This window comes from Cajanus cajan, chromosome 6 (genome assembly GCF_000230855.2).
Source record: "Cajanus cajan strain Asha chromosome 6, NIPB_CcT2T_4, whole genome shotgun sequence".
Lineage (NCBI taxonomy): Eukaryota > Viridiplantae > Streptophyta > Magnoliopsida > Fabales > Fabaceae > Cajanus > Cajanus cajan.
The window spans coordinates 5413244-5434792 of NC_138522.1; the positions used below are offsets into that span (position 1 = coordinate 5413244).

Genomic DNA, 21549 nt, shown 5'->3' on the forward strand with positions numbered 1-21549 from the left:
AAACTTCCTTCACTTGAGTGACCATTCCTTTCACCTTGTGAGTCAGCCACCATTAACCTCTTTGTTGTGTTTCTTTTGCAGGTCCAGTAGCATCATATTTGAAGGATTAGTGGCGGATTAAACTCTTGAATAAGTGTTGAAAATTTGTACATCAAAATCCGTCACTAATTGGTCACTAAAGCCATCATTTACTTGCTTTCTAGGCTAGTTTAAATTTTGCAATATCTTTTGTATTTTAAAATCAATTTGTAAAGCTTGGAGGGAGTATTAAGAAGCTGGTCAGGTATATCTAACTCCTTGTTAGCATTCTCACGTGTAGTACTAGTGGAAGTGGCTTGGAAATTTCATATGTTTCAAGCTTCCACCTAGGGCAAACCGACTAGTTGATTATCCTTGCTTCCTTCAAGTGTTTGAACTTTAATTTTGTTTATTTTGCTGCCTTGAAATGTCTAGAATTGTGTAGTTCTTAATTGTTCACGTTTAGCTTAGCTTTCAAAACAAACCAATTGTGAAAAAGCATTCAAAATTTTTGTGAAAAGTTTTGGGGAATTGGAAGTACCACAAAGGAGTTTAGTGATTTCCACTTGAAAAGGCTTGGTTATTAAGTGGCTCTTTGTAGCTCACCTCCCTTGATAGTGCAATTTGTACACTTAGACTTCCAAGTGCTATTTTCATTCCTAGAAAATCCCAAAAACATTTTATACCTTTTTGCATAGCATACAAATTCTTATTGTTTAATCATGAGTCATCATGCTCCAAGTAGTAGTGACTTTGATACTCCTAAAAGTTTTAGAAAAATTGTCAAGGAGGTTGAAGCACTAAAACTTTGGAAGCATGAAGAGGTACTTCAAAAACAAAAAGAAAAGATTGAAAGAGAAGTACAACTTCTTGCTTTAGAAGAAGAGATTCAAAAGATTAAGCAACAAGAAGCAAAACTTTTAAAAAAATTACATAAAAACAAAAGTCAAAAAAGTTCCTCAAAAGGTTCCACAAAGAGTTCCAATGACTCTCCTAGCCAAAATGAGGATAGCCTAAACCTTGATGCATATTACCAACCCCATCCTAGAAGAGTCATTAAAGAACCCAAAGTGAGGGAATCAAGGGTTGATCTCCCTTACTTTCATGGAAAAGAAAATGTGGACGCCTACTTAGATTGGGAGATGAAAGTGGAGCAAATCTTCACTTGTCATCAAGTAGGTGAGGAAAGAAGAGTTCCTTTGGCCACCCTAGCTTTTCAAGGACAAGCCATGTATTGGTGGACATCCTTGGAAAGAGAGAGAAGACTTCACAATGATCCTCCCATCACTTATTGGAATGAATTGAGGAGTGCTATGAGAAGAAGACACATTCCTTCCTATTATAGTAGGGAGCTTATGGATAAACTCCAAAGACTCCAACAAAAGAACATGAGTGTGGAGGAGTATAGACAAAAAATGGAGTTATATCTCATGAGGGCTAGGATAAGGGAAGAAGAAAGATTGACCATTGCTAGATTTTTAAGTGGTCTCAATTTTGACATAAAAGATAGGGTTGAGTTACTCCCTTATAGGGACCTTGATGATTTGGTCCAACTTTTTATAAGGGTGGAACAACAAAATTTAAGGAAAAATTCTTTTAAAGGTAAAACTCAAACTAGCTCTTATATCAAGAAAGAAGACAAGAGGGAGGGTCAATATGACTCTTCTAAAAACTCTAGTAAGGGTCAAGAAAAAGAAATAGAAAAAGAAAAAGATAAAAATAAAAATGTTGTCACTTCTAGTAGTAAAACTAGTGACATCAAATGTTTTAAATGTCTTGGGGGAGGCCATATAGCTTCTCAATGTCCAACTAAAAAGGTTATGATTTTGAGAGGACAAGACATTTATAGCAGTCATGATGAATCTAGTTCTACCACTTCAAGTGATAGTGAGACTAGTGAGGAAGATCATCCAAGTGAAAAGCTATATCATGTTGATGGTGATCTTCTTATGATCAAAAGGCTTCTTGGAAGTCAACCTTGTCTCACTTCACTATCACAAAGAGAGAACATCTTTCACACAAGATGTTTAGTTTCCAAAAGAAATTGTTCTCTTATTGTTGATAGTGGATCATGCTCTAATTGTTGTAGTACAAGGTTGGTTAACAAGTTAGCCCTTACCACTATTCCTCACCCTCATCCTTCTAAATTTCATTGGCTCAATGAAGGTGAGGAATTGGAGGTAAATCAACAAGTGAAGGTCAAGTTTTCTATAGGGGACTATAAAGACAAAGTTTTATGTGATGTGATCCCTATGGAAGCTTGTCATATTTTGCTTGGTAGGCCATGACAATTTGATAAACACACTATACATGATGGCCTCACTAACAAAATAACCTTCACTCATAAAGATAAAGAAATTGTTTTTAATCCTTTAACACCATCCCAAGTGTTTGAGGATCAAAAGCAAATGAAAAGAAAAAGAAATAAAGAAAGGAAAGAAGGAAAGAGTGTGGATGAAGGGGACTCCACTAAAACATTTGTGAACAAGGAGAGTTATTTTATTACCAAACAAGCCTTGCAAAGAACTCTCTTTATTCATAAAAGTTTTGACTCTTATCCTAATGCTGCCACTAATCTTAAAGTTGAGAATGAGGAACAAAATCAATTTCAAACAAAGAATTCTCAACTTCGGGATATAGTGAAGAAGGAGAGGACTATTTTTAGTTTTACTCCTTATACTACTTCCTTGGAGGTGCACAAGGGAGAAAGTATTTTTGTGGTCTTAATAAAGCACCCAATTTTTGGTTTACATTGTTTGGTAGATACAACTTGTAATAATCTATATTCTATGTTTGCTTCTATGGGAAGATCTTATTCTTTTGAACTTAATATGATTCCTTCCCTACAAGACAAATATAGTTTATATGATTATAAGTATCTAGCAAACAATCAAATCCAAAATTGTTTAGGATGTTTTCTAGTAGTTTTTTCTTTATTTTTTAGGAAAAGCCTAGGTTACCATTTAGGGTACTTTAGGCAAGATATAGTAGTGTTTAAAAATCAATCTTTCCATTGTCTTAGGCATAGTGTTCTCACATTTTTAGGTTTTACTTCTAGGTTATGCTTAGGAGAGGAGCCTATTTCTAGAGAGTCTAATATTTTATCTTTCTTTGTTAGGTTAGAAAGTAGGACTCCTCTTAGGATCCATGATCTTTTTTCTTACCATGTCACTTCTTATTCCTTGCATGTTTTACATGTAGGTGCTAATGTTTCTTCCATGCATCCTCTAGATTTGAGGACAAATCATTTTCAAGAGGGAGGGGATGATGGAATCATACTTGGGAATGCAAGAGGTGACACACTCAAAGATCCAAGAGGAGTTGGCTAGACATGAAGGTTTGGGCCAGTCAGGGCCCAATGGGCCTGATGGGCCTGGGAAGGCCTAAGTTGAACTTTTCATGGGCCATATTTTGTTATAGATAATTTCATATGTTTTGTATACATCATATTAGTATAGGTATCATATATTTTGGTCTTGTATTTTGGACCACATAGAATAGCATTTTAGGTTTTAGGCTAGTTGGGCTTAGTTTTGGGCTTCATGGGCCTTTGGGCTTTTGGTACCCAATATTAGGCTCATTCTTCTTCTTATATTTTTTCCTATTCATTGTATTCATTAGACCAATGTATTTCGGTCATTAGATTAGGATTATATGAAGAATACATTAATAGGAGAATTAGGCTTCATTTATGCATCATTTAGAAGTAATTTGAGTTGAATTTGAGTCACATGGATGGCATGTAGTGGTTCCGGCCATGTGAGCTCAAATTCTCTTCAAATCACTCCTAAATGACACCTAAATGATGGTAGCATCTGAATTAATCACGTTGGAAGCCAAAGTTTGAATTTCAAATTCAAAATTTGAAATTCAAACTTGGCGCCAATTTGGCTAGTTTGAATTGCCGCCAACTTTGACCTAATTTCTTCCTATAAATGTGACTTCTACCACCTTGTATTAACACTTTTGAATATATGAGAATTTCTGAACATTTTCTTCAGCTAATTCCCTCAAGAGTCACCGAAAATTCCAAGAGAGAAAACCTAAGAGAATGCCTTCAAAATCCTTAGGAAAACCTAGTTTCCTTCACTTTGAAGTGTGCAATCCCTTGAGTTCTTGAGCTTGGATGCTTCCTTCTTCCATTTCCGCAAGTGTTCTTCATCTCAACGTGTTCTTCAATTGTGTTTTAATCTCCATTGAAGAAGATCCGAGCCTAGGAGGAGCTTAGGAGGAGTTTGTGTTTCACTTCTTCTACTCATCTCCATCACTTTCCCTGCTACACGTGCTCTCAAGTTTCCTTTCCCTGCCACGCGTGTTAGGCTATGAGGCCATGTAGAAGACGTCATTCGTGGATACGTTTATGTGCGGTGAAAACGTATAGAAAACGTCATCCTCCGTGACGTTTTCTATCTAACCACACCCACTCTTCTTGAAAGTTATGCATGCTGCACCGAGAAGGGGAAAATTGTCACTTCTTCCCTTTAAATAAGATGGTGAGGCCGAGGGAGAGGGTGACAAAGGACGTGTGAGTAGTGTTTTGAAAAAAGAAAAAAAAATCAGAGAATAAAGAGAAAAGATAGAAAAAAAGAACGGAGAAGAGAAGGTGTCAAGGGAGAGACTCACAACGTGAGTGAAAATCAAGAAGAAGAGAAAGAAGAAAGGAGGAGAAAAAAGAATAAGAGGTAAATTTCAAAATTTTTAATTATTTAATGTTTTAAAATAATTATAGTATGTTTGTGTTTATGTTTATTTTAAGTTTTAAAAAAAAATATTAATGATAAATTTTTTGTGATTAAAATTTAATATATGTCAAAATAATTTTTATTTTAGGGTTTAAGGTGAAATAATAAAATTTAAATTTATATGATTTTTAAATATATAATGGTGATGTAGTAATATAAGATTTATTTGATTAGCCTTAAATATTTTTATATTTAAATTTAATTTTTGTAATAATAATAATATTTTGTTTTTTGCATTTATATATTTATGTTAAATGACATAAAAAAATTTGTTAATTGAAATAAATTTGAAAAATGTAATTTTTTTAATGTTTGAAAAAAAGTATATTTTGTTATCAATATGTATATTTAGTAATTTTTAAGTTATAAATATTTATATGTGAAAAATATGTTGATGATTAAAATTTATTATATGTGAACTATTAGTAGTTTCTCCCTTGGTTAAGGTTTAAATTTATATATTTAATTATAATTTATTTTAATATGGTAACTATTAATAGTTTATGTATTGGACTTACAAGCACATGAAATTAAAATGGACTCACCTATGTTACACAATTGGGAATGTAATAAATAAATGTTACAGTACTAAATAAAGAAATTTTGTAGATGTTAAAATAATTTTTATTTTATAGTTTAGGGTGAAGTAATAAAATTTAAATTGATATGATTTTAAATTTATAATTGTGATGCAGTAATAAAATTTAAATTGTTATGTTTAAAATGTAATGTTTATTAATAATATTAATTTTGATGTAGTAGTGTGAGATTATTTTGTTTAGGGAATAAGAATATTTTGTTTAGGGTTTAATTGATTATTTTATGGGCTTAAATATTTATTATTTCAATTTTATGCGTGTGTTTCTTGATTTTATAAAATTTTATAGTGCCTTGTAAAAAAGTTAATCCGAGACCCATTAATGAATCCTTGCTGACTATGTAATCAATTCATGTCTCTGAGCACATTTGGAATGGTGAGCTTGATAGAGTTCTTCGTATTAGAAGAGCTAGCAAAAGTGGTTATCGAGATGGGTCAATTCCTGATGAAGTTAGACCTTATCTTGCACGAGCAGGGATGCTGAGAGTGGTAGAAATGTCATACTTTCGTATTGACCACTAGTTAATTTCAGGATTAGTTGAGCGGTGGAGACCTGAAACACATACTTTCCACATAACATTTGGAGAGTGTACAATTACATTGGAAGATGTTTCAGTTATACTTGGTCTTAAGGTACATGGTGACCCAATTATATGTTGTTCAACATATAGATGAGTTTCACTTATTAAAGACTTGTTTGGAATTACACCACCACCAACTGCAATTAAAGGAGGAAGGTTAAAGATGAGTTGGGTTGATCAACATTTTTTTTATGTGTCCATGCATGCGCACAGCGTGCAACAATTGGAATGATATGCCTGAGCTTATATTTTTCGGTTGCTTGGGGGTATGCTTTTCTCTAACAAGTCTTCAACTCTAGTACCTACGCGATATTTGGTCATGTTAATAGATTTAGAGCAATGTGGCCAACTTAGTTGGGGATCAGCATTGCTTGCTCATTTATATAGAGAGCTGTGCATTGCCACTAATTATGACAATAAAGAAATTAGTGAGGCATGTGTTTTACTACAATTGTGGGCATGGTATCGAATGTCATATTTTGCACCGGTAACTGCACCACTAAATATTGTTGGCGTTCCTTTAGGTGTAAGGTAATATTTTAAATTAAATTATCTTATTTAATATTAGATTTAACAATAGATAAGTATTTTTAATTAATTTGTTAAATTTTAATATTTTCAAGTGGAATAGTGCCTTACAGGTGACGCAAAGAACTCTTATTCAGATTCGAGATGCGTTAGATAAGATGAAAGATAAAGATATAAGTTGACAGTTTCTAGGGTTTACTATTTTAAAGTAAATATCTTGAAATTAGTTTTAATTTATGACTTATTGTATTTTTTGTATGCAGTTTGTTTGACAACCATACCTTCAATATTTTCATTCTCTACCACCATATTGTGTAGAGAACACAAATATTTGGAGGGTGGTAATGTAATTAATAGATTTTCATATAATTGAGTATCACCATGTTGACTGTGTGATGCGCCAGTTTGGTATGGTACAACACATTCCTCATCCTCCACGTCAACCAGATAATTTGCATGATCTAACTCTACGTGGCAAAGATGTCTTTGTACACGAGTGGGAATCAAGGTCAAATCATGTTTGGACGCAAGAAGCTTGTACTACTACGTTTAAGTAGTAGTTCAGAGTACATGGTGTGGTATAAAAGACACACCAGACGTTAGATTGGGCGCATTACTACAAAACAAGGTTATGTGGTAAGTCATATATAACAATATATGTTTTATAATTAATTATTTTGATTGTTTATATTTGTGTTTTATATTAAGTTGAACATATAAAATAAACTATATTTTTTTTCCAGGAGGACATCGACAAATTTTTCTAACGAAATACCATCAATCCATCGATGAATTTCTGGGCTTATTTCATGAAATTGTTCAAGCCTCCTAAAAAAATTATGTTTGCAAGTTGTGTAGCTTGTCCAAATTTTACCACAAATATCAACATTATGTAATAGCATAACATATTATGCACTATGAAAAACATACAATATAAGAAGGAAATAATATTATACTCATGTGAATCAACTCTTCTTTGAGTTTGACATTTTTACACCGGTGGTTGAAATTGCTTGCAATGTGACGAATACAATACACATGATAGCCATAAGGTGGTTTACAATCATTATTTTGATTTGCCACAACTGATTTAATGCTTTGGTGTCAATCTAATTTTAAACAAATGCCTTGCTTTGTAGTCACATATCGATGAATGTTTGACAAGAACCATGACCAATCACTTAATGTTTCACCTTCAACTACAACAAAAGCAATTGGTAAAACATGAGCGTTGTCATCTTGTGTTGTACCGATTAGTAGGGCACCGCGATATTTCCCACATAAGAATGTTCCATTAATTTGTATGATGAGTTTTGTATAGTTGAATGCATCGCAAGCAGGTTTGAATGTCCAAAACACACGGTGAAACTTGCAAAAATGTGCGTCAACGACATTATTGGATACATAATCTATTGTCTCAAGTCTATAAGCAGACCCAGGACACATTCTAGCATCATATCCAACCACCTTGGTAAAAGGTCGTATGAATCTTCCCAATCACCAAAAACTCTTGAAATAGCTTTTTGTTTTGCTTTCCAGGTCTCTCTGTACGAAACCTTTTAATTAAATTGTTCACTTATTCTTTCTTGAATTAATGAAATTGACACGAAAACATCTTCCCTGACCATTCCTGAAATGAAATGTTAAGCATACTACTAATAGTTATCATGAAAATAACCTTTATTTTTAAATATTTAAAGAGTATGTATAGATAAAGTTACCTAATATGCAAGAGCAAATGAATTCGGAATCCAATTTGTTGTGATCTCGAGACAACATTGCATTAATTCATATGTGTCGTCCACCCCATTTCTTTATCACCCACTTGTTGTAACAGCCCGATTTTCATAGATTGTACGAATGCCAAAGCCCAATAAGGGTGATTTAGTAGTCCAGAACGGGTTATTCCCAAACTGGAACGAGCCCTTCCCAAATTGGAATGGGCCGTTCCAAACTACTAAAATTTCCTACAAATCTTTGTTGAGAATGGTGCGTTCCCAACTGGAACAGGGCGTTCCCAACTAGAACGGAGCGTTTCAAATTACCAAAAAAGCTTGTAACCCTAATTGGGAACGGGCCGTTCTGGTTTAAGAACGAGTTATTCCAAACATGGTCGTTATGGGTTAAAATGTAACCCCAGAACGAACCATTCTGGTTTTAGAACGAGCCGTTCTGGATGTGAAATTTTACATATAGCGAAGAGTCCAGAACGGGTCGTTCTAGCTACTCTTGATGCCTATAAATAGAGCTTTCTAGCACTCCCAAAAAGCACACCTTTCAGTTCTGACTTCTTTTCCTTCTACATTCTCTAAAGACCGAGGGGGACCTAGAGGAGGAGACCAACTAAATCCTGCTCTAGTTTCTGCTTATCGAGGTAGGGGGAAAATGGGAGATTTATGTGTAGAGTTACATGAGGGAGTGGGCGGAGAAGAGTTCCTATGGAATTTTTAATAATTTTATAATTGTTTATGTTTGGAGAATTAATGGTATTATGAGATTCTGTATGTATTTAGGATTATGAATATATATTAATTTGTAAAAATGATGATCTAGGAGAGAGAACGAAATTGTAGAAAAGTGCTTATGAGTTAGATTTTGGGAAAAATTGGGGGTTTTACTATTTGAGTTAAGATTCTACTAAATTGATGATTCTATTAGGTTTTATATTAATCTATAAATATTATTGTTACATTATTTGGTAAAATTGATGATCTAGATATGGACACTACAATGAAATGGACTTTTAGTGGCATTTAATATGACTTTTAGTGGTAATAAAAATTGCTACAAAATCTTTTACCGGCATTTCACACATTAGCTATTGTATGCAGTGTCGCTAAAACATTTACCGGCAATTATTCTATATGTTGGTACATAATGGTCGGGAAAAATGTATAACTTTTTGTGTCATTTGTTACTGGCATTTAAAATTGCTGCTAAAAGTTTAAGAAAAGATTTATAATATTATTTAATTATCTTATTTCTAGTCGATGTAGGACTTGTAAGATGAGTACAAATACTTTTTAGTTACCTTATTTCTAATTGATGTGGGACTTAGAAGATGAAGGTTATCTTCTAAGTATATATTCTTTAATTTTTTTAATTATCTTATCTCTTAAATACCAACTTAGAATAGTAATTTATGGCCTAACTCAACCTTATAAAACATACTTGTAAGGTGAGAGTTATCATTCACTTATATACTCTTTAATTATTTTATTTCTAGTCGATGTGGGACTTAAGTTTTTTCTAGGAAATAATTGTCGCTAATAGTAAATTTTGATGTGATGTAAATACCTTTTTAATGACTATTATATAATAGTCATTAATATTTTTATTAAATAATAAAATAGAGGCAATTAATTTATTGTCATTAAATAATTGTCGGTAATACTAAATTTTGTTGTAGTAGGAATATGGTGTGCTGCCTTCGTACAAATGTATACATTATATCTATTGTTTTAATATTGAATTGATAACATGACGTGAGTATGTTGATATGAAATGAGATGTTGATGTGATATGATTTTGGTTCCTCACACATATGACCAGAGATGAGACGACCCTGGGTAAGTGATGTTTTAGGGATGGCGTGCCCCTAGCATAGTGTGGGATGAGTGAGACAATTAACATGTATCACTTATGTCTAGAGTGGCACGACCTTGAGATGGCGTGACCGTTGACATAGTGTTAATTTTAAGATTTGTGATGATTGTGATTGTGATGTGATTGTGGTTCCTTACACATATGACCAGGGATGAGACGACCCTAGGTAAGTGATGCTACAAGGATGGCGTGCCCTTGGCACAGTGTGGGATGAGTGAGGAAATTAACACGTATCACTTATGTCTAGAGTGGCACGACCTTGAGATGGCGTGACCGTTGGCATAATGTTAATTGTAAGATTTGTGATGATTGTGATTGTGGTTCCTCACACATATGACCAGGGATGAGACGACCCTAGGTAAGTAATGCTATAGGAATGGCGTGCCCCTGGCATAATGTGGGATGACTGAGGCAATTAATACGTATCACTTATGTCTAGAGTGACACGACCTTGAGGTGGCGTGACCATTGACATAGTGTTGATTGTAAGATTTGTGGTGGATTGGTGTAATTGTGAAATTGTGATGTGAAGTTAATGCATCATTGATAGAATTATGATATGTAGAAATGATTGTAAATATTTCATTATGTAATGAGTTATGATGAGATTACATTGTGGTGTGTTTGTATGTGCTTTACATATAGATGTTTTCTTTTCTCACCGTATAATTTATGGATATTTTAGGTGAGGAAGATCCGGCTTTGAGTGACATCTAGAATGCCAACAATTGAATTATGGGTGTGCTCTGGTATTGTGACAACGGGGCAGAGGATTCTAGGATATAAATTTTTATATGTATTTGGAGTTGTACCTTTTCTTTTGAAAACAATTTGTAAACTCTTAACTTTTACTTGCCAAGTTTTATTTTAGATATTGAAGAACAATTATGAAGGTTTTATGTGAACCCTTTTACCAATGTTGAAAATTTTATTTAGTATATTTACATTGTTACAATATATGTGTTGGGGTAGTAAGGGTGTCACACTTGTTATTGTACTTAGTCGACATAATAGCCCTTAGTTTCCAAGGGCAACCTTTATTACTATTAAGACATCGGATAGACAAAATCTTCAATCCAGACTCAACAACTACAAATGTCTGGTGAGCATTCATAGAGTAGTGTTTAACAGCCATTTGGACATCAACTTTCGTATGAAAACGTAGTCCAACATATAACTCATCCCCAACACACTTAGAATTGGGAATGTCTAACCCACCATACCACATCTCTTGATCCGAATGAGACCAATCAATGTAACTATAATGTGGAGTATTGCTCTAAAATGGAGTTTGTGATGGACCTACACGGTGACACCAACCATAATATCAATAATAAATATGACAAAATTAAAATGACAGTACAAAAAATTTGTAATTACCTGATTCGTTTATTCTTAGAGGCTCAATGTTACCTTCGTCTGATGAGTTATCATATCAACTTGTTCAACATTGATATCATCATCGTCACTTAAGTTTGTTGCAAAATCAACGTTTGAATCAAGATGATTTATTAGTGGCGAAATTCTTTGCTCAAACTGATAGTAACTACTCATTACATTTGAATGTGTTAACACTAGAGGTTGATGTGCTTCTTCTGTTGTAGTTAAATCTTGTAAAGAAAAAGAAGATGTGTCAACAATATCAACATCAATATATAATTCTACCATAGTCATATAACTTTTCCCTTCAAAACCATCAAGCATGCATGCAACATCTTCATCGTCTGCAATTTCTCCAGCTAGATAAAAAATGGGATTCAAAGATTGTAAATATCTACAAGTGATGCTAGAAACAATTTGGTTACGATGCAATTTCAATTTGGCATGAATTTTTTTCTTTAAAGATTCAAAATCCAATCCATGATTTACATGAATTGTTTTCGTGTCACCTGTAAAAATGCAACCTTGATCATTGTTAATTCTACTACCATTATAATATAGTAAGCAAATGAAAGACATTTTGTAAATGAAAGTAGAAATATGCAGAATCAAGAGATAAAGATATGAGAACGCATATAAGAGTTGCTGAATGAAAATATCGGTCGAAGACTTGAGGAATATGGAATGAAGAGAACAACTCCTTCATCTATATATATTAAAACTTCTACTGACAAGCTTCACGGATAGTCAAACGTAATTACTTTACCTTCACGCGTAACCACAGAAACGATGAGGCTTTACATTCACGTGGAAGGGACATCACATTCACGGACTTGTTGTTTTTTACGGATTGGATGGGACACATAACAAAATGTCAACCAAGAAGACGAGAAGCTCATGTTCACAAAATGTCTGGGCAGTGAAAGGGTTGTACACAAAATGTCAATGCCCTTGACATTTTCCATTCATTATGCCTTCTACACAAAATGTCAATGCCCTTGACGTTTTCCATTCATTATGCATTCTACACAAAACGTTAATGCCCTTGACGTTTTCTATTCAATATGGCTTCTCACAAAACGTCAATGCCCTTGACGTTTTCCATTCATTGCCTCATCTTTTGTGTTTCCACGTATATGCATGTGTTTCTCTCTCCTATTTGACATGGCAAAAAGTATTTATTTTGGTAAATTATTTTTTTTATTAATTTATTTTAGCAATTTTAATTTTTTTTAAATTTATAATGGCAAAAAAAGCCCTTATATTTGTGTTCATTATTAGAATAAATCTTATGTGTTGTTAAAGTATTAAACTAAATTATATTTTTTATTTTTTATAAGTTTAAATTATGTAATTTTATTACTAACTATTAATTAAGTATTAGTTAGCCGTTAGTTGACTTTAATGCTAATATTAATGATGATATTTCGGTAGTAACATAACAACTCGTGATATTAATATGGACTAGTGATCTCACGTTGAGATATTAAATTTTTTTTTTTTTGTGAAAGAAAGTATAATTTTTTTACACCAAAGAAAGTATAAATTTTAAGTGACTCGACGAGGATTATAATCCATAACAATATATTTTTTTAAGAAACATAAAATATTTAAGTGTAGTTAAATTAAAAAAAATATTAATGATTTAATTTTTATTATGAATATTTATTTATTTATTTATATAATTTATAATTTAATTTATATATTAATTTTTTATTATATTATATAGATAAAATTAATTTATTAGACTTACCAGTTTTTTTTATAAATTTGAATTCAACTTTTTTAAATAAATATTTTTTAAAGTCTAAATTTATCTTTTTTATTAAATAATAGAGTAAGTCAAACTTTAAATATTTATTTAAAATCATATATCATATATGTTTTTATTAAGTATAGTTTTATATTTTTAATTTCTAAAATATATGATGGTTATAATTATTAAAATTTATATTAATTCATTATGATCATTACACCTACAAATTACAACTACTAACAACGAAATTATCTCATAGTGAAAGATTTATATTTAAAATATCTAGATATATACTTTAAATATAAACAACTAAAATAAACTCTAATATATATGTAAGGTGAATTTATAATAATTATGAATTTTTTTAAAAAAATAAATAAATAAAATTATAATATTTTAACGAATAAAGGTACAATTCAACCTTTTTACGTCATATAATTCACAATTTAAACTATGTATAAGCTTAAAAAAATAAAGTATTGAAATAAAATTATATAACTAAGGATTACAAAATGAATAGTTTATTTTGAAAGAAAAATAGTAAATGTATGATGCAAAGTTGTAAATTACATACACAAAGTGACAAAACGTCAAGTTGAGATCACATGCAATGCAAGAGCAAAAAAACATCGAGATGAAGCCAAATGACCGGAACGAAAGCGATTTGGTTTTTCTAACAAAAGCCAATTGTATTCAAGTAGAACAGAAGGGGATGGACCCATCAATGCCCCTAGACAGAGTAAAGCTAAAAAGACTAAATTAATTAATTAATTAAACTATCATATTTTAAATTGACAATAAATAATTTATATCGTAACGTAAGATAATATTATTTAAATTCGAAAAAAAAAGGAAAAAAGAAAAAGCAGGAAGGGTTGTTCCGTTCCGTTGCAGTGGTAGGTTACCTTATCCATGATTGAATGCAATTGGTATGCATCAGGATTGAGGATTGAGGATTGAGGATTGAGAATTGGGGGAATGGAGAACAACCAGCAGCAGCAGCAGCAGCAGCAGCAGCAAGGAGGTCAAGGTCAAGGGCAAGGGCAATCGGGTGGGGCGTACCCAGGAGCAGGAGGGGCTCCACCCTTCCAGCACCTCCTGCAGCAGCAGCAGCAGCAGCTGCAGATGTTCTGGTCCTACCAGAGGCAAGAGATCGAGCACGTTAACGACTTCAAGAACCACCAGCTCCCCCTCGCCCGCATCAAGAAGATCATGAAGGCCGACGAGGACGTCCGCATGATCTCCGCCGAGGCTCCCATCCTCTTCGCCAAGGCCTGCGAGCTCTTCATCCTCGAGCTCACCATCCGCTCCTGGCTCCACGCCGAGGAGAACAAGCGCCGCACTCTCCAGAAGAACGACATCGCCGCCGCCATCACCCGCACCGACATCTTCGACTTCCTCGTCGACATCGTCCCCCGCGACGAGATCAAGGACGACGCCGCCCTCGTCGGCGCCACCGCCAGCGGCGTCCCCTACTACTACCCTCCCATTGGCCAGCCCGCCGGCATGATGATCGGCCGCCCCGCCGTCGATCCCGCCACCGGCGTCTACGTCCAGCCCCCCTCCCAGGCCTGGCAGTCCGTCTGGCAGTCCGCCGCCGAAGACGCCTCCTACGCCACCGGCCCCGCCCAGGGTAATCTCGATGGCCAGAGGTAACTCACTCACTCACTCACTCACTCACTCAGACCTTGCTTCTGTTATATTCATTCTCTCCAATTGCAATTTTACATATATTATGTACCATTTCATGTTGTTGCCTTGCCTGAGGTAACCTCTTAAAAGTCGCTTTCTCTTGAGAATTTGATTTGCATCGGGAAGGAATTTTATTATAAACACTTAGGGCCATAAATTCTCTGAGCCTGAGGAAGAGTTTTGCCGCTCATTGCGTTCCTACTCGATTTGAATAGGATTGTTGACCACTACCCGAATTGAAAAGGATTGTCTCTAGTAGAGGATGCGTGTAGGGTAAGTTTGGGTTGGATTTTGTGATTCAAGTGGAAGCAACTCCTTGTAGCTTTTGTGTAACTATGACATTTGGACGTGAAAATTTGTTGCAACGTGTGTATAGAATGCCGAACCAAACACACATGTAGTCTTTATCCAAAGAAAAAAGAAAATCAGTTGGGGTGTGATGATATCAGTTCTTGGTCTGTTTGTTATTTTTTATGGAGATGGAGGAATGAACAATTACACAATGCTCGCTTCGTGCATCTTAATAAACCTTGGGATGTTATCAAGTCGTGTTGGAATTCATGCAATGTTTCTAGTGTTGTTAGTGGTTGCTTGGAGCAGAGGAATAAAGCTATTGTCTGTCAGTTCTGACTTTTAATACTGATGGTTTGGTTAGGGGAGAAGGAGGTGGAAGTGAAGGGATGTTGCTGGTTTTGGGGGCATTATTCAGGATGAAAATGGTAGATGGTTATGTGGTTTTGGGAAGCTTTTAGCTGCATTTGTTGTAGAGTTGTGGAGAGTCTATGAAGGACTTCAAGTGTCTATGAATATAGGCATGAGAGCGCTGGAACTTCATCTGGATTTGTTGACTGTGGTGAAAAGTATAAAGGGTGAGACTGCAGGAAGTGTGCATGGTGGGAGACTGTTTCAAGCAGTCCCATATCTTCAGTCTTTGGATCGGCAAGCTAGTGTTAAACATGTATATAGGGAAGCAAGGAAGTGTGCTGATAGTTTGGCTAATATGGCTTGTTATAAGGGGAATAATCTTGTGATTTCTGAAAGTCCCCCTCTTCATATTAGTCATTTGTTATTAATTGATGTCCTGGGAGTTTGTACTCCACGTTTAGTCTCTTTGCTATCTTTCCTTTGGGCCTAGGTCTGGTTGAATTCCAAAATAAAAGTGGTCCATGTTCACGAAATGATTGTTAATTTAAGATATCTTCGAAGTTGATCAAATATTTAATCAGAATGTGGCTTATACTCACAGCCTATTAGAAAACAAACTTTCATATTTTTTAATCATATATTCTTTAATATGTATATTTTAAATATATACTTGATTATTAAATTTGCATAACTAGTGTCCTATTGACCCAAATGCCTCAATCAAATTGATATATGGTCCAATTTTAATAACTATGTTTCATAAGTAAAGATAATTAGATATTTCATGCTTTTATTCCTACAGGCCCAAATCTGGTGATACAATGAAAGAATGTGTCTCTTGGACTTTAAATATAGATATACAAATGAAAATTGTTTGGATTGTTAACAGATACTAATTATGTTTTCTGAAAAAATTTGGGATGGTGAATATCACACACTTTGTTTTTTTTGCGCATTTTATGCCAATAGTGTTGCTTGATTGCTTCTGATATTGTTGCTTAAGCTGTCATTTCATTTAATGTGCTTTACCTTGCCAAGTTGTTGGAGTTGGAGCTCAAGTCATTAATTAGTTTTCTTGATTCGCCAGGCTGTTAAGATAATATTTTTGTTGCATATTGGTTTGGATGATTATATAGGTACAGTTTGCCCCAACATTTGTTGAAAATTAGAAACTAACAAACCAGAAATATGTCATTTCTTCTCTGCCCTTGAAATTCAAGTAACTGGATTGACTTGAATGTTTCTGTTCTTTCTTTAGCCTTCTTTTTTGGGGGCAGGGGGTGTGAAGTTTTAAAAGTTCATATACAGAAAAGATGTGTAGCACATTCCTAACTCTTTTAGGGCTCAATTGATGGATTTGTTTTCTGAGCTTTATACCATAGATGTTAATCTTGGATAGTGGAGAAGAGTGGCCAACCGGAAAAGTGAGATTGTAGATAGTGGGATGATCGCTATTCTAATTTATATATATATAGGAGCCAGAAGAAGTAATGGAAAACCTACTGCCCAACCCCATGATCGCACCACCTTGCTCTACCACTTTTGCACTCACACCGGCCGCTTCACTAAAATGCTCTGCATCAAGTTTTTTGTAGTGGCACTGAGCTACTCCACTTTGCTCCGGCCGCTTGATAGCTATGCTTTATATCAATCATTTCAATTGGCATTTCTACCTTTCCACACAATGTTGTAGATATGGCTTCAACTTAAATCATATTTCTATGTTAATGTTGTTAGAAATCCCACATAGACTAGTATATGGCTAAACTAAAGTATATAAATGGGGAGTAGTCCTTACTTTACAAGTTGATTTTATAGAATTGAGTTAAGTTTAATCCTACAATCTTAAGATGGTATCTTAAGAATGTGGGTTTGAGCCTAACTCTAAAGTAAGGATTTCTGTCACTTATGTACTTTATTTTGGCCATACCACTAGTCTTCAAATTTCTTATACATGAAGGACGTATAGCACATTCATAACTCTTTTAGGGCTGAATTGATGGGTTTGTTTTCTTAGCTTTATATCATTCCTATCAATTGACATTTCTACCTACCTGAATGATCTTGTAGATATGGCTTCAACTTATATCATGTTGCTATGTTAATGTTGTTAGAAATCCCTCATTGACTGGTATATGACTAAAATAAAGTGTATAAGTGAGGAGCTGTTCTTACTTTACAAGCCAATTTTGTTGAGTTGGGTTAAGTCTAATCCCACAATCTTAAGATGGTATCTTAAGAATGTGAGTTTGAGTCTAACTCTAAAGTAAGGATTTCCCTCACTTATATACTCTATTTTAGCCATACTACCAGATGACTCTAACAACAATTTTTGCTTGTTATGTCACCTGTTATTAGATCACACTATTAGACCACCTGTAAATGTTTAATTTTACAAACTTCACGCTTGAGATGTTCAGCCTTCAACATGAGAGGTGTGTTGGAGATTTCATATTGGCTAATGATATGACTATAATAATGTATATGAGTGAAAAATAATCCTTACTTTACAAGTCCATTTTGTAAGATTTAGTTAGCACCTAAACCCACATTCTTAAGATGGTATCAATGCCATTCATCTTATGTAACACTAACTTATGCCCTTTGCAACATTGCATCCATTACTACTTTAAGTTCAAAATATTTTATTACTCATTAGCACATGTATTATTTTAGGGTCCAATTGCAAGGTACAGGGCGTGAGTCTCTCATTCAAAATATGAGATTCTAGTGTGGAGTTTATAAGACCTTGGATTTTCCCACTACAACTAACTTTTGTGGTGTGGATCTCCCAAGGTTTTATCAATTGGTATTTAGAGCTTTTCACCATGTATCTCAGTTGTAAAATAAGGCGTGAGCAGTGATGCCTCCGAGACTAGTCAAAGAGTTAGTGCACAGCCAACCCGGGTGGTGTTCAAGGCTTCGGAGCGTGGTGGGATGTTAGGATCTAATCGCAAGGTTTTTGAATTTGGACATAGGACCTAATTTAACGCCACAAATTTGACTTGTAAGCTTACAAACTTTATAAGCTCTATTTATGTCATATCTCTAGTCGATGTTAGATAAACCACAACCCTTAAAACTGCAATTAAGGTAGCACTCAAAGAGCCCACAACTAAGGCGGCTTTCCAACACATGGTATTGATGGTACTTGAGTCTCACATTGGAACTATAAGATTCTGGTGAGGATTATAAGACCTTGTTCTCTCCAACTACAACAACTAACTTTTTGGTGTGGTTATCTCGAAGTTCTTACCATAGAAGTCACAACAACTAATTGAATCTGCACTGCCACCACCAACCTGCGTCACCAATAGGAGCCTCCATAGCCGCGTGGTTCTGTGTTGTCGTAAGCTACATTTTACTCTTCATATTTGTAGTCAAATCTTCTAAGATGGGAGACAATGGTGAGTTGCATTATGCATGATGACACTGAGGCTTAAAGTTAAGAAAGGAATGGGATTAGGAAAATTGGACCAATAGGTTCGATGTTTTGAGTGTTTTTTCTTTTTTGTTTGTTTGTTAGGGCCTCTATTTTGAGTTAAATTTAGCTTCTCTCTTTAAGTGCTTTTTAAATAAGCATAGCATATAATGTAGTAAAAAAAACCAAGTAATAATAATAAATATAATAATAATTGTAATAAAAATATAATAAATTATGTAAAACATAACACATTATAATAAGCTAAATAATAGTAATATATATATATATATATATATATATATATATATATATATATATATATATATAAAATTATGAATGTTAATTCTATTATGTTATGAAATTTTGATTTATCTTGATTATGAATTTTTAATATAAGTTGTTTAATGTTGTGACTTATAGGTCATTTTCTTTATCTATGTTATTTTTTACACGTGTATTATATACAAGTATTTTAGGTAGGAAGGTAAGATCTTACAATTCAATTTATGAGTTTTCACCTCCCTCGTGATCTTAGGTGAATCGATTTCAACACTCTTGGATATACCTACAACAATTCATAAACAATTTGTACAACATTTTTTGTGTCTATTTCTCTCCATTAGTAAATGTAATAAATAATGTGATGAAGAGAGATAGACACAAAAAATGATATTGTACAAATTGTTCTACAAGTCAGATTTCTCTTTTCATTAGGTGGGTGAGGTCAGCTACATGGACCATGTATTGCCATAAATTTGTCGTGTATTATGTACCAAGATAGATCATTTACATATAAATCTCTAATTTTGTCATTAGCACATGTAGGGAGAGGAAATAATTGAAGGAAAAGGGAGGAAATAAGTGAGAAATAATTTAATGAAAAATAGGTAGGAAATAGAGTAAAAATTGTAGTTGTTCGTTGAGATGAAATTAGATGGAAATAGAGGGAAATTGGTATTTTAAAATTGTATTTTATATAGTTAAAAGTTTATGTAAAAATAAATAATTTAAACACTTACCCTTTTACCCTTTGTCTTTTTATTTTTATTTTTATGTACAGTATTTAGATTTTATTTATTTTTAATATAATTTAATAGAATAATTGATTGTGCTAGTTGGCATAATCGATTATGCTATATTATATTCAACATGCATTTTTACCATGGTCACATAATCAACTATGCCAATTGCATAATGGATTATGTGGTTTTGCTACATTTCTAATATGACACATAATGGATTATGATTCTATCATAATTAATTATGGTGATCTCTTGTACGGAAATAACATGCCACGATAATAAATTAAGATTCTACCATAATTGATTATGGTGACACAAAAGGGTCCTCAATGAGGATATTTTTGTCATTAAAATTTTAAGCCTACTAATTTGTTCAAATCCGTGCAGTTTTGGAGGTGAGAAATTTGGCATGGAACCCACCCAACAATTTGCCTCACGTAGTAATTTTCCTTACTTCCACCATGGATTTCTTTTTTTCTATTTTTTAAATCACCTCACTTCCCTCCCCCTCTACTCCATCCCACACTAATTTCAGCCCCCAAACATACCGGGTAATGTAAAAATTTAGATGTAACATCCCAAAATTATTGACCTGTTCCGCATGAGATTTAGAGTTGTTAGCCAGCAGTTCTACACCTATGCTTCAATGCAGAAGTGATGTTATAGTAGCCCATTGACCATTGCCCTGTTTACAATTGCCGATAGAAAATATTATTTTATGATTATAGCAAGTATAATAAGTAGCTACTTATTTTATTCCCCTCTGAAATATGTTTTTATTTGAATGTTAGTTTTATTTTTAATCTGTATTCTCTAATCTATGGAAATGTTTCTGATGTCTCCTGTGGTTTCCTTTTTGTTCTGTGTAGCTGAGTGACAATAATGCAGAAGATGGGATGTCAGGTGTTATAAAGATGCTGGACTTCTGCGATGTTGTTTGGAATTTTGATTGCTTGCAATTTAGAAATGGTTTTGTTAACTAAATTTTTACGGGATGACACTTCGAACCTGTTAACTCGATGAACAACAGCTTGATTTAACTATTTATGTACAAAATTTTAAAACTAAACAACGATCCTTCTGTGTGAAACATGTTTATCATCAGCTAATAGTCTGTTTATCCTCATAAGAATCCCATGACACCTACCCTATACCCGACTATGTGCTTCCATTCATAATATTTGATATCCGGTATCTAATACACCTGGCAGTCTTTTCTATCTACATGATTGGGTAAATCGATTTTTTTTTCTTTTTATTTTCATCCTTAATTACAATTTTTATAATCATCAGTTTTTTCTGAATTAAACACTGATTAGATGCTATTTAATTGGAAAAGAAATATACAGCTTGAATTTCTAGTTGTAAGGTGATATCCAATGTTGAGTAAAAATGCATGTGTCCATTACTACTGATTTTTCGAGATGTAGCTTGTTTGAATCCATTTGGGAAGAGCAAAAAGAAAGGGCAAGAGTCATTTAATATGTCTAGTCTTTGATAATTTTAACTATTATTTTTATCTCTTCAAGGAATTTGAAGTTTCATGGTGAGAAATTT

The 21549-nt window shown here is 33.7% G+C and overlaps 1 protein-coding gene across 2 annotated transcripts; it reads left to right on the forward strand.

Moving 5' to 3' along the window:
- Positions 1 to 14047: 14047 nt before the first annotated feature.
- Positions 14048 to 21096, forward strand: LOC109793231 (nuclear transcription factor Y subunit C-1). 2 transcript variants are annotated; one of them, XM_029270314.2, is made up of 3 exons: positions 14048 to 14861; positions 20380 to 20432; positions 20862 to 21096. In XM_029270314.2, exons 1-3 carry the CDS (start codon positions 14188 to 14190, stop codon positions 20867 to 20869), a joined length of 735 nt encoding a protein of 244 aa, XP_029126147.1. In that variant the 5' UTR covers positions 14048 to 14187; the 3' UTR covers positions 20870 to 21096. The 2 variants fall into 2 exon arrangements, with proteins under 2 accessions (XP_029126147.1, XP_020208285.1); XM_020352696.3 differs by lacking the exon at positions 20380 to 20432.
- Positions 21097 to 21549: the final 453 nt, after the last annotated feature.